The sequence below is a fragment of the Cnephaeus nilssonii genome (assembly GCF_951640355.1).
Source record: "Cnephaeus nilssonii genome assembly, chromosome: 19".
Classification (NCBI taxonomy): domain Eukaryota; kingdom Metazoa; phylum Chordata; class Mammalia; order Chiroptera; family Vespertilionidae; genus Cnephaeus; species Cnephaeus nilssonii.
In genome coordinates this window covers 19,730,076-19,748,339 of record NC_137090.1, presented here as the reverse complement: position 1 = coordinate 19,748,339, position 18,264 = coordinate 19,730,076, and the positions used below count along the sequence as shown (strand labels likewise).

Here is an 18,264-nt window from a genome sequence, read left to right as displayed (position 1 = left end):
GTGGGGAGGAAGCAGAACTCCCACCCACTTCCTGAACCTCTTCTCCAGAGGAAGCCACTTTCCAGAGAACAGGAGGTGGCAGTAGGTACCCCTAGTCTGACCAGTCTCTCTCTTTTTTTTAAGTTTTGGTCCATGCTTTTTTAAAAAAAAAAAAATTATTTTTTAATGTTTATTGATTCTAGAGAGAGGGGAAGGGAGAGGGACAGAGAGATAGAAACATGGATGAGAGAGAAATATCCATCGGCTGCCTCCTGCATACTCCCTATTGGGGATCGAGCCCACAACCTGGGCATGTGCCCTGGCCGGGAATTAAAACAGTGACCTCCTGGTTCATAGGTTGAACTTCAACCACTGAGCCACACCGGCTGGGCATGGCCAGTCTTCACCTGAGTGGAGGCTGCCGGGGTGAGCCCGTGTCCTCTGAGCACCCTGTCTTTGCTGGCACGCATCGCGCCATCTGACAGAGTGGGTGCCTGTCTGTCTGTCTCTGGAGGAAGGAGGCCACTGTGGGGTCTCCCTCCTTGTGCTCCCAGCCCCAGGGGCTACCAGATGTTCAGGGAGGGAGGGGAATAAGTGAGTGCAGGGGTGAGTGTAAGAATGAGGGTGAGTGTGGGTGATCAACCCATCTCCCTCCTCCAGCCCCCAGGCCCCTCCCCTGGCCCCAGCCGAGCAGGGGTAAGTGGTGTAGATATTTGTGGGGAGGTTGCTCAGAAAGGACACTCTGTGGTGTTTTGGCCCTGACATCCCCATCTGCTAAGGCCACAGTCCTACCAGCCCTTTGCCAGTGTGGTTCTTCGTTTTCCTTTGGGTTAAGCCGCGTTACCACACCCCACCTGCACCCAAACTCTTCCTCAGGGGTGGGACAGGAAGCACCAACAGGCATGACCTCCTGGGGAGGCGGGAGAGAACAGACAGGCCCGGCTGGAGAGTCTGGGGGACCAGCATGGTCGTGGAATGGTCTCGGGGCTCTGGCCTGGGTGAGGTAGAGGTGGGGGAAGAGGAATTACTACTAACTGCCCTGCACCAGGGCCGGCCTAGAGTGTATGTGTTGGGCTAATCAGCCATGGTTAGCACTCTGAGAGAGCCAGGGGTCTTGGCACAGCCCTCTGGGCATATGGGATTCTCCCCCACCCCCCACCCCAATACATACACATGCGTACAGTGAGCACACGCACATCCATACACACCAGGTTCTCTTCTGCCCTGGCTCCTGCCCAGAGGGCCGCATCTCTCTCCTAACCTCGAGCCCGCCCCCCCCCCCCCGCCCCGCAAGGCTTCCCACTTCAAGGCCTGCTGGCGGCAAAGGCCCTGGCAGGCATCTGGAGCCATCTTAGCAGGAGCAAGGCTATGGTGAGGACAGGCCAGCCTCCGTGGAGTGGGTTCGAGTCCGGGCTTTACCTTGTACTGTCTGTATAACATCAAGTCACTTAATTTCTCTGAGCCTCAGTTCCTCATCTGAAAGGCAGGAGCAGAGAGCCCCTCAGGGTGGCTCAAGGGGAGAGGGGTCTGGGGGGTGTGGGGACCAGGTGGGCATCCACTCAGGAGCCGTGGTCTTTCTTCCATTGCTCTGCTGCCCCTTGCTGCGGGTCTGTCTCCCCTCCCACCCCCAGGCCAGTCTCAGCCTCCACGCACTCCAGCTTTTCCAGGCCCCTGAGGATCACCCAGCCCCCTCCACGTCCTGGCCGCTCTCCCAGCTTTTTGGCTCTGGTCTCTCAGCCAACTGGCAATTTTCCCACTGCTTCTCTTGGTTTACACGTTCGAGAGGAGTCTGACGGGCCACTTATCTTTCTGCGCCAGGCCACTAGCGGGTCACGGGCTGTCTCCGGTCAGCCATCATTGGGCCCTGCTTCCTCCCCTGGTCTGGCGGTCGTGGGTAATGGTGGGAGGAGGAGTGTGGTGTGACAGTTCAGCGTACAGCACAGCGAGGGCCGTCTCTGCGGTCAGACAAGTCCCTCTGTCCTGTGCCCCGGCCTACAGCACCTTCCGTGATGCCGCTGGCATCCCCCTGCCCCAGGGTTTGTGGGTGAGAGAGGAGTGTCCTCCCCACAGACACCCCTCTTTTGCCCACTCTCTCGAGCCAGGGTTGGAAGTGGCACAGCCCATCCTGCTACTGGCTGGGAGAGGACCAAGTGACCTACAGTGAGGCCCGGCGCCTGTGCACTGACCAGGGCGCTCAGCTGGTCACCATCACCAACAGGTACAGGAGGGGGTGGGTGCCCAGACCAGCCTGCACCTATGTCTTGGCCTAATGTGGACCCTCCATCAAACAGGGGGGCGTCCTGTCATCGAGCACAGAAGGACCTGAGTCCTTTGAGCCCCGACTGGCTCCAGGACCTTTTTCTAATATTGTCACAAGAAAGACTCCTGATGATTAAGCAGCTCCATTGTGGGGCGGGCCTGGGCAGGGGCACAAACAGGTATAGGTGTGGGCTCGATGCCCAAAAGAGCCTTGGTTGTGTCTGATTTTCTCTTTCTTCTCAGCCAGGCACAGAGGGCAGCTGGGTTGCTGTGTGTTAGCTGCAGGGCCCCCAGAGATCCCCGCTTCCCTAACCGAGTTACTAGTCAGACACAGCACCTCGGCTCCAGGAGCAGGGCACCTGGCTTGGGGCCCAGGGCGTGGAGGGAGAGCCAAAGCATGACCCCTTGACCAGCCCCTTCACCGCAGGTTCGAGCAGGCCTTTGTCAGCAGCCTCATCTACAATTGGGATGGCGAGTACTTCTGGACCGCCCTGCAGGACCTCAACGGCACCGGCTCCTTCCGCTGGCTCAGTGGGGACGAGGTCATGTACACCCACTGGAACCGGGACCAGCCTGGTGAGCCCCTCCCGCACGGCACTCAGCCAGCCTCTTGCTCTGACTTCCGAGGGGGGCCTGTCCTGCCAGGACCAAGACCAGGGCTTCCCGGTGAACTGATCCTGCATGCAGTGAGGGGGAGCTGTTAGGAGAACAGAGTCTGCAGCCAAACCACCGGTCTCAGACCCTGATTCTGCTGTGTATTAGCTGCACATCTTTGAGCCTCTGTTTCCTTACCTGGGCAATGGAGATACTGGTAACTTTCCTCATAGGATTGATGTGAGGATTAAACGATTCGTATATGTGAAGCACTTAGAATAGTGAGCACAATGTAAGTGCTTGCTATTATTATTATCATTTCACATGCATTATCTTTTTTTAACCCTTTTAATAACCTGCTGAGGTAGCTGATGAGACGAGTTCAGAGAGGTTAAGCAACTTGCCTAAGAGCTCACAGGAGTAAACACAGAGTTAGGACGCTACCCCCCTTCCTTTCCACCTGGGCCCCAACCTCACAGACTGTATCCCCGCAGAGAGGGCCACGCTGGTGGTGGTGTCCCACAGGGGTGAGGGAGCGCCGAGGCATGGCTCCTGCTCCGCATAAAGGCGTCCCTTCTCTCTCCTTCAGGGTACAGCCGCGGGGGCTGTGTGGCCCTGGCCACGGGCAGTGCCATGGGGCTGTGGGAGGTGAAGAACTGCACCATGTTCTGGGCTCGTTACATCTGCCGGCAGAGCCTGGGCACACCAGTGACGCCTGAGCTGCCTGGGCCAGACCCCACACCCAGCCTGACTGGCTCCTGTCCCCAGGGCTGGGCCTCAGACCCCAAACTTCGGCACTGCTATAAGGTAGGTAGCCCTTAGGCATGAGCGGAGGGAGAGAAGGAAGAGCAAAGAGGCAGCTTACCTTGAGGGGAGGTGGGATCCCAGTGGGACCCGGCCACGATCCATACAGTCGCTCCGAAAACACTTCCCCCACATCGGACTGCAGACAGAGAGCATTTCTGGTGGAACGCTTGTCAGTGGAATCGGAGACCTGGCACATAGGAGGTGCTCAATAAACATTTGAGGAATTGATGAAACCATACGGATCATTGGTTTCAGAGGTTTCCAGAGGGGCCAGGCTAGAGAGTTTGACGAATAGAAAAGCTTCAGCCCTGGCTGGTTGTTGCTCAGGGCTGTTGGCCCGAACACTGAAGGGTCGTGAGTTTGAGTCTAGGTCAAGGGCACTTACCTGAGTTTCAGTGGGAAAAACATCCTCGGGGGAGGATTAACAAAAAAAATCCTATATACTAAAAGCCAAATATGCTGTGTCCGGTCGTCTAGTCGGCCATTCAACCAATCAAAGCATAATATGCTAATGATATGCTAAGGCTTGCTGTGATGTGCACTAACAATCAGGGGGCAGACAGTCGACCGGTCGACCAGTTGCTATGACGTGCACTGACCACCAGGGGGCAGATGCTCTGTCCAGTAGGTTAGCTTGCTGCTGGGGTCGGGCTGATCAGGACTGAGTGAGATGGGCCAGACACGCCCTGGAGCCCTCCCGTGGTCCCTTCCCGGCTGGCCAACCTCCTGCGTCCCTCCCCAGCCCCGATTGTGCACTGGAGGGGTCCCTCGGCCTGGCCTGCGCCCTCTAAAAATCCGGGCTGAGGGACCCTCTCCCCCACCTACCCCAGTGCATGAATTTCATGCACCAGGCCTTTAGTTGTTTTTTTTTGTTTTTTTTTTTTAATAAAATAAAATCTTCAGGCTGCCTCTATAGAAATGGGAATTCACTAGGTAGGGGTGGGGCCTGATCATTTGTATTTTTAAACCCCATGGGTTTGGGAGCCACTGATGTAGTCCATAGTCTTTTATCTGAAGTCCAGGGAGGTGAAGGGACTTGCCCATAGCAAATTGTGGCTCTGCTGGGGTGAGAGCCCAGATCTCTCTTCTGGTTAGGGGGACTGGGCAGGGACATTTTCCAGGAGCTGCCTCTGCCAGCTCCCTCCTCTGGGGCTCGTTCTCTGATGAGCATGTTTGTCAAAACTAGCCTGGAACCCTTCCCGTGAGCCCCAGCCCCCTCCCCACTGCTGCCATGGGAGGGCAGGTGTCCCTGGGGAGGCGGGCCAGTGGGGACAGCTTGGACAGCTGAACTCTGCTCCTGCAGGTGTTCAGCTCAGAGCGGCTGCAGGACAAGAAGAGATGGGTCCAGGCCCAGGGCGCCTGTCGGGAGTTGGGGGCCCGGCTGCTGAGCCTGGCCAGCTATGAGGAGGAGCACTTTGTGGCCAACATGCTCAACAAGATCTTCGGGTACTGAGCCTGGGGTGGTGGCGTGCGTGCGTGCGTGTGTGTGTGTGACTCTGGTTTTGCAAAGGAGGGTGAAGGCTACTCCAGTGAGGCTTGTGTGAGGGCTTGGAGTGACCTGTGTATCTGCTGCTAGTGCCAGGACCGTCTGTCCCCTCAAGGGGCCCTGGTTCCCCTGGAATCGGAGGCCTGGTGTTGCCCACCAGTGTCACAGTGCCTGCAACACCCGCCTCCCCAGACTTACAAACTTTTACACAAGTAACTGCCCTCCCTCACCCTCCTCCATTGCAAAACCTTGTTCGAGCTGATCCAAGTTGAGTGTTTTCCCCCCACCCTACACCATTCCATAATAACACACCCTCCTCAACAAAAAGCTTTTCCTGAAAGACAGGAGGAGAAAGGCTACAGAAGTGAGCATTTACCCAGGGATGTTCCTCTAGGACCTCATCTCTGTCCTGTGGGCTCTGGCATCCTATGACACACACACACCGCACCTGTAATCCCCTTAGCACCGGGGACAACCCAGAGGGGTCCAGGCTCCCCGAGACCCAGGGCTATTTCCTCGCGGCAAACATCATGGTTACATTATTTCACTAGTAATTAGAATAGCCCGTATGTATCGCTTCTCACCAGACACCAGGTACCATGCTAAGCAGTCAGTCCTCCCAGCAACCCTAGGAAGTAGGTACTATCATTGGCCCCGTGGGCTGACAGGTTGGGTTGGTCCCCCAGCTGGTCCATGGCTGAACCAGGCCTAGAATCCAGGTTCACCTGATTCCAGAGCCCCAGGTCTGTCCATCCCATCCACTTCCTAAACTCCCTCCAGCGAAAACCTTCGGTCTTGTTGGCAGAGCAAGCCCCACCCAAAGGGAAGCCAGGGAAGGGAGCCAGGCCACCCACCACCCCATGAGCTGGGTGCGGGGTCCACTGTGGGCCCCCCTTTCCCCAGGAGGGTGAAGCCTAGATGGAGAGGCCCCAGGCCCCAGGGACTAAGCAGCCCAGAGCTGCCAGGGGCAGGGGGCTTGCTTGTCACTTACTTCTCTCTCTCCAATCGCTTCTGTCCCACCCCCTGGGCTGTGCTGAAGGGAATCTGAGCCCGAGATCCACGAGCAGCACTGGTTCTGGATCGGCCTGAACCGTCGGGACCCCAGTGGGGGCCAGAGCTGGCGCTGGAGCGACGGCCTTGGGGTGAGGGGGCCTGATGGGGTGGGCGGGGCCTAATTGTAGGCGGGGCTTGCTGTGGGCGTGGTCTTTTGGGGGCGGGGACGGGTCCTGGAGATGGGTGAGGGTTGTCAGAGGTAAGGTCTCTCTTGGGCTGGAAGGAAGGTAAAGAAAGGGCCGGTGGGGGCGTGCAGCCCGGGTTGGGGGTTCCCAGCTCAGTCCAGGTCTCTTGTTCGTCTGTTCTGGGGGCGGGGGCAGCTTGCGCCTCGTGCCTCAGGGCCCTCTCCCACTCTGACCCCCGTCTTCAGTTCTCTTACCACAATTTTGACCGGAGCCGGCACGACGATGACGACATCCGGGGCTGTGCAGTGCTTGACCTGGCCTCCCTGCAGTGGGTGGCCTTGCAGTGCGAGACGCAGCTGGACTGGATCTGCAAGATCCCTCGAGGTGGAGTGGGGTGGCTCTGGGGGCCTGGGCGTGGGGCGAAGGGCGGCAGGCCGGGGATCCAGGGCGGGTCTCCTGTTCCTGCAGCGTCTCTGTCTACGTTGTCCCTGTAGGCTCGGAAGTGCGGGAGCCTGACGGCAGCTCTCAAGGTGAGGCCCCCCCTGTGCACCCCCCACCCCCCACCCCTCACCCCAGAGCAGTCCAGAAAGGGGAAGGGTCATCACCTCCAGGGTAGGGTCTGGCTGGGACAGAATGAAGAGAGTTAGGGGCTCCAACCAAGAGATAGGGCACCCTCAGCTCCCTTGGTCCGGGTCTGCTGGACTCACAGGCCCGCCTGCCCTGGCTCTGCCCTGGACCCACCTTGTCCTCCACGGCCTGGCAGGCAGCTCCAGCCTGGCCTCCACTCCCACGCTGGCATTGCCCCCGCAGGCCGGCGGGAATGGCTGCGCTTCCAGGAGGCCGAGTACAAGTTCTTCGAGCACCACTCGACGTGGACTCAGGCACAGCGCATCTGCACGTGGTTCCGTGCCGAGCTGGCCTCCGTGCACAGCCAGGCCGAGCTGGACTTCCTGGGACACAACCTGCAGAAGGTGGGCACGCAAGAGAGCAGGGGGAGAAGCGGGCACACGGGCGGGCCGGGGAAGGGCAGGGCTGGCAGCCGAAGAGGCCCTGCAACTCTTACCTTGCCCACCCGGCCTCCTTAGTTCTCCCGGGGCCAGGAGCAGCACTGGTGGATCGGCCTGCACACCTCAGAGAGCGATGGGCGCTTCAGGTAGGGGGCAGGTGGGCGGGGGGCAGGGCAGGGGGCGGCAGGTGCGGGAGAGGGCGCCTTCATGGATGGCTAGCCTCGACCCCAGGCTGGAGGTAGGGACGCTGCACACCACAGACACAGATAGGCCTGGATCTGAATTTAGATCTGCCCCTCGATGGCTGTGTGACCTGGAGCAAGTGACTTAACCTTTCAGTGTTCTCATCTGAATATGAAAACAATGAGGTATTAGAAATAAGGTATGTGAAGGACAGCATCCAGCACATTGTTGGGCACTAAGTCATGGCAGCTGGAGTCACTCGTGAATAAAGCCCCCTCAGGACGTGGGCAAGAATGTAATGACGGGCCCGAAGGGGCCTCTTCATCTGCAGGGCCCACCTACGTGTGAAGGACCAGGAGCGCACAGGTATCAGCACGCCCTAGCCCTTGGAGCCCTGCTCGGGGATTCTGAGACTCCTCCAGTTAGAGACATCGGTGCCCCAGGCGGGCCGGGCCTCATCCGGAGGCACCAGGTCCTTTGGTCCCAGCTGCACTGAGCACTGGAGTCCCACTTCTCAGCCTATAGATGAGCCCCTAAAACTTCTCAGCCTATAGATGAGCCCCTAAAACTTCTCAGCCTACAGATGAGCCCCTAAAACTTCTCAGCCTATAGATGAGCCCCTAAAACTTCTCAGCCTACAGATGAGCTCCTAAAACTTCTTCTCAGCCTATAGATGAGCTCCTAAAACTTCCCAGCCTATAGATGAGCCCCTTCTTCCATGGCCTTCATTGTTGCCTACGGGGGAGGGGAGGCCTGGGCCAGGGCTGGAGTCACCCCTGCGTGGTGCCATTGCAGGTGGACAGATGGTTCCATTATAAACTTCATCTCCTGGGCACCTGGCAAACCTCGGCCCATCGGCAAGGAAAAGAAGTGTGTGTACATGACTGCCAGCCGAGGTGAGGGCGAGGTGGGGCAGAGAGGGTGCGGAAGCTGAGGAGCGGGTCGATGTTGGGGGCAGTAAGGTGAGCCTGTGCAGTCAGTGGTCATCAGTCTCTTATCTTCTTTGTTCCCACAACTCAGGAAGGGCTAGGACCAGAGCGGGGAGGGCCTGTCCTCATGGTTCCACCGCCACAGAGAACTTGAGTTCAGAGTTGGGCACAGGGACCTGAGCCCCAGCTCAGCCTCCTCAGGGCATGAGAGGAGGGTGCTGCCAGCCCTGAGTTGGGGGGGTTGACTGTTCTCTCCTCCCCTTTCTGCAGAGGACTGGGGGGACCAGAGGTGCCTGACAGCCTTGCCCTATGTCTGCAAACGCAGCAACAAAACCAGAGAGACACAGCCCCTCGACCTGCCACCCACGGTCCGGGGGGGCTGCCCCTCTGGCTGGAGTCAGTTCCTCAATAAGGTAGGAGGTTGGGGGGGCACACGAGGGAGTCAGGGGAGAGGACGTGAATATGAGAAGCCCTCGCCTCAGGAGTCCTGGCCCTTGGCAACATCAACATCATGGCCTCTTGCCAGTGCCCACCAGCCTCTCCTGGGCCCCACGGCCAGGGCTAGACTCCTTGGAAAATGACTCATGTAGTAGCACCTCCAGACCCATCAGTAGATAAGGTTGTCCAAATCGTTTGGTGAGTTTTGTAGACCAGCAGTCGTTAAACTTTATTTTTTTATTAAAGATTTTTTATTGATTTTTACTGAGAGAGGGAGAGAGAGAAACATTGATGTGGGAGCAAACATTGATCGACTACCTCCTACATACTTTTAAGCACACAACCCAGGCATGTGCCCTCACTGGAAATTGAACCATTAACCCTCCAGTGCACAGGTTGATGCCCGACCAACTGAGCCACATGGGCCAGGGCTTGTTAAACATTTTGATATATTAGGAAAACAAAATACTGAACATAAAGTTTGTGTGTACATTATATATATATATATATATATATATATATATAATATTAGTCATATTAGCATGGAGGTAAATATATATATATATCTTTTATTAGCATGGAGGTAAATATATATATATATTTATATATCTATATAAATATATATATTTATATATATATATATATATACACACACACACACACATATATACATATATATGTGTGTGTGTCTACAAAAGATATATATATATTTACCTCCATGCTAATAAAAGATATATATATATATTTACCTCCATGCTAATATGACTAATATTATATATATATATGAAAATATGCATGAGAATATACAGCATGAGCTAAAGATTTAAATACAGTATTTTTAAGTTTTTAACTTTTTCTGTATTAGTAGTATAAAATAATTGTGCTCACTAAAAAATCATCAATCATAATCACTGTTAATATTTAAATAATTATAAAGAGCACAGTGGCTGAATGTTCCTCATTTAAAAACATCTTGGTCTGACACTTTGTGATTCATGACTCACGGGTCTTGTTTGAAGTTCAGATTTTTTCCAAACATGATTTTAATGGTTGTTACTGATTAAAACGTTGCCTCACAAAAGACAAATAGATCGAAGTGAAAAATGTTCATCCATCACTGGCTGGGCTTTCTAAGCAATTCTCTCCACTTTTCAGTCCTTCTGCCCCTATTAAACAGTCTGCCTCATAAACTAATCAGAAAACCTGATCAAGTCGTTTTTGTTTGTTTGTTTGTTTTTAATTTTTTAAAATGCATTTTTATTGATTTCAGAGAGGAAGGGAGAGGGAGAGAGAGATAGAAACATCAATGATGGGAGAGAATCATTGACTGGCTGCCTACTGCACGCCCCACACTGGGGATCGAACCCGCATCCCTGAGCATGTACCCTGACCAGGAATCAAACCCGTGACCTCCTGGCTCATGGGTTGATGCTCACACGGGCTGGGCCTTTTTTTTTTAATGGTTGACAATTAGATGTCCCCCTCCACCCAGCCCCTACTCACCGCAGGCCTTCAGTGCACTATTGTCTGTGCCATGGGCTATGCATATATGCATAGAAGTTCTTTGGTTAATCTCTTCCTGCTCCCCCACTCCGCTTCCCTCTGAGATCTGTCAGCCTGTTCCATGCTTCCATGTCTCTGGACCTATTTTGTTCATCAGTTTATTTTGTTCATTAGATTCCACATCTGAGTGAGATCATGTGATCTTTGTCGTTCTTTAACTGGCTTATTTCGCTTAGTATAATAATCTCAAAACACTCCCTTTAGAGTGTGAATTTCTTTCTAAAAGTGGTTCTGTTTGCACACGGGGCTGATCGGTCAGACCTGATTAGACCTTCATTGTTTTCACTGGCGGCTAAAAGGAGCTTATCACAGGAAGAGAAGGTCACCATTTCCTTGTTTGTGCTGGCATCATCAGCACAAGCTTCAGCCCACACTTCTTTGCAGGATATCGTAGACCACTTGGCCTGACTGTGAGGATTAGGTCAGGTAACCTTAGGTAATATAATCCATAAATCTGTGTCATACATTGGAGTACAGCCAGACTCTTAGTATCATGGAGCTCTTCCTCTCAGAATACTCAAGCAAATATGATTCCTTTTCTATTAAAAAAATAAATAAAAGTAAGGCAAGTGCGTTATTAAGACTTTGGAAAATACAGAAAGAAAATAAAACTCACCCACACTCTCCAGAGCGAACCACCGTCAGTATTTGTTACTCCCCTTCCTGCCTTTTCCCACGTAACTGAGTTCATATTAAATAACGCAATTTCCTGGCCAGCTTTCCCCGCTCAGTGTTGTATTTTGAGCATTTTCCCATGTCGTTACATTTTTCCAAAAATTATTCTCATGGCTTTTTCCACCTCATATGAAACAGAATATATCTTACATATATTCTTTCTCCATCGCACCTCCTCTGAGCAGAAAGTTACTGTAAATCATTTAGTTTCGAAGACATAGTCTTCACTTGATGAAGATTTCCCACACGGGGGTTCCTTTCACCTTGTGGGAGGAAGGCGGGCGGGGAAAGAGGAACATGAAATTACAAGAGTTAGAAGCTGCTGCCTCACGAAGGTCATTCAAAAATACATATAAAAGGATCCCGTGATAATCATGTATGTTCAAAGGGCAAGCTAACAGGTTTCAGACAACGCTTCCGAAGGTGTTGAGCGAAAAGCGAGATGGAGCTGTCCATCCGCCCAGGGCGTGGCCCGGGTGCTGTTCTCATAGGTAGTGGAGTGTTGGTGGCCTGAAGAAGTCCTCCCACTCTCACTTCCCCAGGGTGTGGGCAAGTGCAAGTGATCTGCTGTGCTGGGTTCAGAGGGTGCTCAAGCCTTGTTCACGGGGACCCAAGTGTCCTGGTTCTGAGAGCCCCCAAGCCTCCCCAGGGTCTACTGCTGAGGGGGACATGGTGGAGTTCCTGGGTGGGTGGGACAAGGAGGTGGAGCTGGACATGACGCCTCCCCTTCCTCCCCCAGTGTTTCCGAATCCAGGGCCAGGACCCCCAGGACCGGGTGAAGTGGTCAGAGGCACAGTTCTCCTGCGAACAGCAAGAGGCCCAACTGCTCACCATTGCAAACCCCTTAGAGCAAGGTAGGGCCAGCCCCTGGGGAGCCCCCAGTATCCTCTGACACAGTCCCCAGAAATGGCTAGTGCCGAGCGAGCAGGGGGCTGCCCTGTCGCTCACAACTCTCTCTTCTGGGGGACTGTAGCATTCATCACAGCCAGCCTGTTCAATGTGACTTTTGACCTTTGGATTGGCCTCCATGCCTCGCAGAAGGACTTCCAGTGGGTGGAGCAAGAGCCTCTACTGTATGCCAACTGGGCACCAGGGGAGCCCTCTGGCCCTAACCCTGCCCCCAGTGGCAACATACCGGTGAGGAAGCCCTCCCCACTCTCCTTTGCCCCCCAGCCCTGCCCCGCTGCCCTAGCTTGCCTTCACGCCCCGGGTCCCCCCTCTTCCAGCTTTTTGCTGATAGTGCCTTTTGGGGGCAGTGGCACAAGGTGGAGGCAGCTGCTGGGGCTCCCCTGAGCAGCTCCTTCCCCCCAGACCAGCTGTGCGGTGGTGCTGCACAGCCCCTCCTCCCACTTCACTGGCCGCTGGGATGATCGGAGCTGCACGGAGGAGACACACGGCTTCATCTGCCAGAAGGGCACAGGTATGTGTGACCAGTGAACCCCAGCACTGGGCTAGGCGCTCTGGGCCATGCCAGGAGGAATAAAGCATGGTTCCTGACCTCACCCCCAGAGTCTTGTATCTGCTGGGGAAGCTGATGGGCAGAAAGGCCCAGTGCCAGTCAGACTCTCGGCAGAAAGGCAGGTCTCGGCGGGAAGGTTTGGGGTATGAGAGGCTGACCAGGAAAAACGAGACACCAGGCATCGGTGGTGTCGAGCACCCTGAGGGTCTGTCTGAGGCGCCTGCAGCTCCATGCATGGGTTCCTCTGCCCTGGGCTCCTGGGGTAGGGACAGGTGAAGGCTCTAGCTTGCTCCCCGGTTCATTAGCAAGAATACATCCTGAATCATAACCGTGACTAACACTCACTGTGCCCAGTGGAGACCTGGTCTCTGCCTGATACCTGGGGCTCCCCCAGCCTCGTGCCTGGGAATGGGGTGAGGGAGGCAGAGCCCGGCCTGAGCCCCGTCTCCTTCCCTGTAGACCCCTTGCTGAGCCCATCCCCAGCAGCATCACCCCCTGCCCCGGGCACTGAGCTCTCCTACCTCAACGGCACCTTCCGGCTGCTGCAGAAGCCACTGAGCTGGCAGGATGCCCTCCTGCTGTGTGAGAGCTACAACACCAGCCTGGCGCACGTGCTTGACCCCTACACCCAGGCCTTCCTCACACAGGCCGCCCGAGGGCTGCGCACTCCCCTCTGGATCGGGCTGGCCAGTGAAGAGGTCAGCTACCCAGACTCCCCTGATTGCCCTCCTATCCCTTCCGAACCCCCCTGCCTTCCCTGCCCCCACCTCCTTGGCTGGTCCCCTTCCTCCCGCCCTGATGGCCCCCTCCTGCCCAGGGTTCCCGGCGGTACTCCTGGGTCTCGGAGGAGCCACTGAGCTATGTGGGCTGGCAGGACAGGGAGCCCCAACATATAGGGGGCTGTGCCTACGTGGATGTGGATGGGGCCTGGCACACGACCAGCTGTGAAACCAAGTTGCAGGGGGCTGTGTGCGGAGTTAACAGTGGTGAGTGCCCACCTGCTAGGGTGGAGGGAGTGGGTAAGACGTGGGCCGTTTGGGGAGGACTCTGGGCCACTTCCTCAGCCCTGCACTCCCCCAGGGCCTCCTCCCCGAAGAACAAACTACCACGGCAGCTGTCCCCAGGACCTGGCCGAGTCTTCGTGGATTCCCTTCCGGGAGCACTGTTACTCCTTCCACTTGGAGCTGAAGCTGGGCCACAAGGAGGCGCTGCAGCGCTGCCAGCGAGGTGGGCAGGGCAGGCTAGAGCCCATGGGTCTTTCCAGTGGTGACCCCTTTCGTGGACACTCAGACCCCATGGACGCAGTCTCCACGCTACACCCTTCCCCTAGGCCCCCACACAGAAGTGCCCGTCACATTCCCATAGACAGACCATAGTGCTATTATATGTGTGCACCCCTCCCTGCTGTGCACACATGAATGCAGGGACCCCACACTACATCCTCTCCTCAGCCTGCCAGAGGGGGCTGGGGCCTCGGGGGGCTCTGCTACCCGGGGGGGCTGCACCTGGCCTGACGTGGACCTCGCTTGTGTCCAGTGGGTGGGACGGTCCTGTCCATTCGGGATGAGATGGAGAACGTGTTTGTCTGGGAGCACCTGCAGAATTCTGAGGACCAGAGTCGGGGCGCCTGGCTAGGCATGAACTTCAACCCCAAAGGTGGGTACCCAGTGTGGGGGGGTGGGGAGGGGAAGGCCTCTGGCTACGGGGGAGATGCCCTTCACCAGGGCTTGGTGGGGGTGAGGACTTGTGGGAGGGAGAATGGGTACTAGAACAGGCTTGCTCTCTCCCACCTGCTCCTGCTCTACCTTGTCTGTCCTCCCCGCACCCCCTCAGTGCCTTCTTTCCCATAGGAGGCACCCTGGTCTGGCAGGACAACACAGTTGTGAACTACTCCAACTGGGGGCCCCCTGGCCTGGGCCCCAGCATGCTGAGCCACAACAGCTGCTACTGGATCCAGAGCAGCAGCGGGCAGTGGCGGCCTGGCGCCTGCACCAACATCACCATGGGCGTTGTCTGCAAGCTCCCTCGAGGTAAGCGCCCTGGCAGGCACGCCGCTCAGCCGCCTCCCACCCCCTCGAAGCTGGCAGAGGCGGGGCCGGGGGCCACTTCTCTTTCTGCAGGAGATCACAGTGCAGGGGAAGGCATGAACAGACAGGCCTGGGGCCGCCGGGACCCTCCCCTGGGGTAAATGGGTCTGTAGGAAGGACTGGCTCTTGCACAAATTTCCAAGCTAGACAGCAAACCCATCACTTTGTAATGGTTCAGGGCATGGACAGGGTTCAAGCCCTGGGCAGACCACTTACCGACTCTGAGACCTTGGGCAGGTTACTTAAACTCTGTGGCCTCAGTTTCCTCTTATGTAAAATGGGGATAATAGCAGAACCTACAAGATTAAATGAGCTAATAAAGCGTCAGGCACTCAGCGGGGCTCTACCTGTTCGTTTCTTCTTCTGACTATTACTACTTCTACTAACTGGCCCTCCCTCTTCCCCACAGCCCAGGAGAGCAGCTTCGCCCCATCAGGTGAGTGGAAGGCAGGGCTGGGACTCCTCTTCCCCTCGATCCGGGCGGCGGGCGGCGGGGCAGGGCTGCCCGCCGGTGGCGGTGCTTCTTGACCCAGCGGGTGTCGGTCTTGCCACAGCAGCGCTCCCAGAGAACCCGGCGGCCCTGGTGGTGGTGCTGATGGCCGTGCTGCTGCTCCTGGCCCTGGTGACCGCGGCCCTGATCCTCTACCGGAGGCGACAGAGTGTGGAGCGTGGGGCCTTTGAGGGTGCCCGCTACAGCCGCAGCAGCGCCTCCGGCCCCGGCGAGGCCACTGAGAAGAACATTCTGGTGTCCGACATGGAAATGAACGAGCAGCAGGAGTAGAGCCCAGGGTGTGGGCAGGCCCCGGGCAGGAGGAGCTGGGTCAGCTGGGCCGCCCCCCACCCGCTCCCAGTGCAGATGGCCTGTGGAGGGATGTTCTTGGGAGCTGCTGTTGGGGGCTGGGGCTGGGCAGAGCCTGGGCTGGTGGGGTCCCTCCCTCCCGTGAGGGCTGGGCTGAGACCTGGCTGAGTGCACGTGGTGTCTCCCTTTTTGGGGTCCTAGGGTCTAAGTTCTTATCACCTGGGCTTGTGCCTCCATGGTAACCAGAGGCAGGAGGGAAGCCTCTTTATTCCCAGGCCCCCACCCCACCCCTTGCTGGGCCTGCTGACCAAGCCCCAGAACCCTCTCCTTACAGAGCCGGAGGAGCCTCCGCTGAGCCCTCAGCCAGCCTCTGTCGCTTCTTTCCTTCCCACCTGGCAGCCTCAGCTCTGAGCCCCTTGCCCCGGTCCCTCTCCCTGCTTCTCACCCAGCCCTTCCTTCTGAGCCAGGGTCCTGGGGTTTGGAGAGTCTTTTTGCTCTTAGTGGGGGGGTCAATTTGAGGGGGTCGGAGCATCCATTACTCCTGTGCCTGCTGGAGTGGCCTTGGGGTGTGGCAGGGGTGGCCTGGGTCTGGCCTGAGGACCAGGGCGCCACTGTGGTGTCAGCTGGACTGGAGACAGGACCAGGGAGAGATGCTCAACCTCCTGGGGCGCCTGGGCCAGGCTGGGCTGTCATCTCCTGCCGGTTGGGGGAGGGCTCTGTAAAGTCCCCGAAGAGTCCCCCGTGGGGACCAAAATACTAGTAAGTTCCTCTCATGTTTCCAACTCCTGGCTCTGGTTTGGAGAGAGAGGAGGGGTTGGCGGAGCCTGGGATGGCTCCAGGGCGCCCTCTCGTGGGGCCCAGAGGAACAGCACCCTTGCTCCTGGAGTGGCCCACGCCAGGAGCCCACTCAGTGCCTTTCCAAGAGGCCGAACCCCACCCCACAGTGGAGTGTACGGCCAGTCCCGGTGCCGCAGCGCGGGACAATGTGAACATGGACTCAAAGGCTTGGTCCTTTTTTTTGTAGTTTTTAAAATGTGCCGTTATTGTCAAAAAAGAAAAAGGAAAAAAGAAAAGCACACAAATAAAACACCTGTAAGAGGCTTGAGAGAGGGGTTCCTGCCTTGTCCTGTCGTGGGCCTTGTTCCTCATATCGCTTACGAGATAAATGGCATTCTTGAGCTGGCATCGTGCGTTATTTCTGCAGTACACCATCTTGCTTCTACCTCTGGGCCCCACAGGGACACCCTCATTCTGGTCTCTTCTTCCCGGATCTTGCCTTCTGGGGCCTGTTCCCCCTTCTCTCTCTGTTCCTGGGGAGGTGTGAGGCGTGTGTGTGTGTGTGTGTGTGTGTGTGTGAGAGAGAGAGAGAGAGAGAGAGGGTGGGGGAAGCTCGGGCAACTTAACCTTCAACAGGTGTAAATGGGAGAACAGGACTCACCTCCTAGGGTTGTGTCAGGGCATTGGAAGATTAAGTGAGGCCAGCTGTGCAAAGCAGTTAGCGCCTGGAGCCCGAGCTCGTGCAGTCAGTGCCCCATACATGTCAGCTGTTCCTGATATTTCTGGGCTGTGGCTCCCAGGGGAGCATTTGAGGTGCCCGGGCCAGCCCTGGGCGGGGGCTCCACACCACCCACCTCCCAGGGCAGCCTCTGAGCTTCGGGGAAGCGCACACTTGTCCTTGGAGCCTGGGCTCTGAAACCACCCAGAGGCGGGACCGCCCCCCTACCCCCACCTTCACCCACCCAGAGGATACCTGAGCGGAGATACAGCACGGAACAGAGACAACAAAGGATGGCCAACTGTGCCAGGTCAGCCGGGTGCCGTGAGGAGGGCTGACGCGGGGCACGGGACGGGGTGCTAGTTTGGACACAGGTTGGGGCGGGTTTTGCCAGAGGTAGGTGAGGGAGTGAGCGGTGCGATCCTGTCGGCCCGGTCCAGGCACTAGGATCTGCAAGTGCCCGTGGCCCTGTTGTGGGAGTCCTTGGTGCTTCAGGGGACCAGCAGGAGGCCAGGCTGGCTGGAGCTTGAGGAAGGGGAGTGGGGGGAGCGGGCAGGGAGGTTGGTGAGACCCAATTGCCCAGCGGTAGAGTGTGTGGGTGTTGGTTTAAGTCCATGGTCAGCAAACTGCGGCTCGCGAGCCACATGCGGCTCTTTGGCCCCTTGAGTGTGGCTCTTCCACAAAATGCCACGGCCTGGGCGAGTCTATTTTGAGAAGTGGTGTTAGAAGAAGTTTAAATTTAAAAAATTTGGCTCTCAAAAGAAATTTCAATCGTTGTACTGTTGATATTTGGCTCTGTTGACTAATGAGTTTGCCGACCACTGGGTTAAGTAGAGTGGAAAGTCAGTGGGAACGGCTAATCTGATTGACCTTTGAAGAAGGTGGTTTGGCTCGGCACTACAGTGGTGGACGTGTGTGTGTGTGTGTGTGTGTGTTATCTTGTTTGTGATTTTTTAAAACAAGCGATAGGGTCACATGGTTCAAAGCCTAATGACATAGAGAGGATACATGTTGCGAAGGCTCATCCTGTCCCCTTCCGCCGGGCTCCACTTCCTGAGCCAGAGCCCCAGCGGGGCCTGGGAGCTGCTTTCCCGAGTCGGAGGCTGAGGTCAAGTCCGAGGCCCTCCTCCAGGGTCCTGCGCAGCCAGCAGGGGCAACAGGACTCGGGAACGGGAGGGAGCCCCAATCCCGGGGGGCGGGGCGTGGGGGCCCATAATGATGTATCCCCTTCACCCTGAAGTGATTCCCTCTCCAAACTCTGGAACAGCCTCCTTTTGGGTTCAGTGCCCTGTGGGTCGTGGGCCCCAGCCCAGCTGCAGGGGAGTC

General features: G+C 56.6%; 1 protein-coding gene across 2 annotated transcripts in view; it reads left to right on the top strand.

Annotated features, from left to right (window-relative positions):
- Positions 1-16,626, top strand: part of MRC2 (mannose receptor C-type 2) — a 57,706-nt gene extending 41,080 nt beyond the window's left edge. Inside the window, exons 10-30 of one of the 2 annotated variants that reach the window (XM_079797497.1) lie at positions 2,082-2,197; positions 2,666-2,814; positions 3,422-3,639; positions 4,943-5,085; positions 6,165-6,267; positions 6,549-6,687; positions 6,798-6,833; positions 7,114-7,274; positions 7,389-7,456; positions 8,289-8,389; positions 8,693-8,835; positions 11,838-11,952; positions 12,072-12,235; positions 12,410-12,518; positions 13,017-13,255; positions 13,375-13,543; positions 13,638-13,784; positions 14,094-14,213; positions 14,408-14,587; positions 15,054-15,080; positions 15,202-16,626. In XM_079797497.1, coding sequence (XP_079653623.1) covers positions 2,082-2,197; positions 2,666-2,814; positions 3,422-3,639; positions 4,943-5,085; positions 6,165-6,267; positions 6,549-6,687; positions 6,798-6,833; positions 7,114-7,274; positions 7,389-7,456; positions 8,289-8,389; positions 8,693-8,835; positions 11,838-11,952; positions 12,072-12,235; positions 12,410-12,518; positions 13,017-13,255; positions 13,375-13,543; positions 13,638-13,784; positions 14,094-14,213; positions 14,408-14,587; positions 15,054-15,080; positions 15,202-15,425 — 2,871 coding nt within the window. In that variant the 3' untranslated portion in view covers positions 15,426-16,626. Of the gene's footprint in view, positions 1-2,081; positions 2,198-2,665; positions 2,815-3,421; positions 3,640-4,942; positions 5,086-6,164; positions 6,268-6,548; positions 6,688-6,797; positions 6,834-7,113; positions 7,275-7,388; positions 7,457-8,288; positions 8,390-8,692; positions 8,836-11,837; positions 11,953-12,071; positions 12,236-12,409; positions 12,519-13,016; positions 13,256-13,374; positions 13,544-13,637; positions 13,785-14,093; positions 14,214-14,407; positions 14,588-15,053; positions 15,081-15,198 lie in introns of both variants that reach the window. The other variant, XM_079797496.1, reaches the window with a different exon arrangement.
- The last annotated feature ends 1,638 nt before the right edge of the window (positions 16,627-18,264 follow it).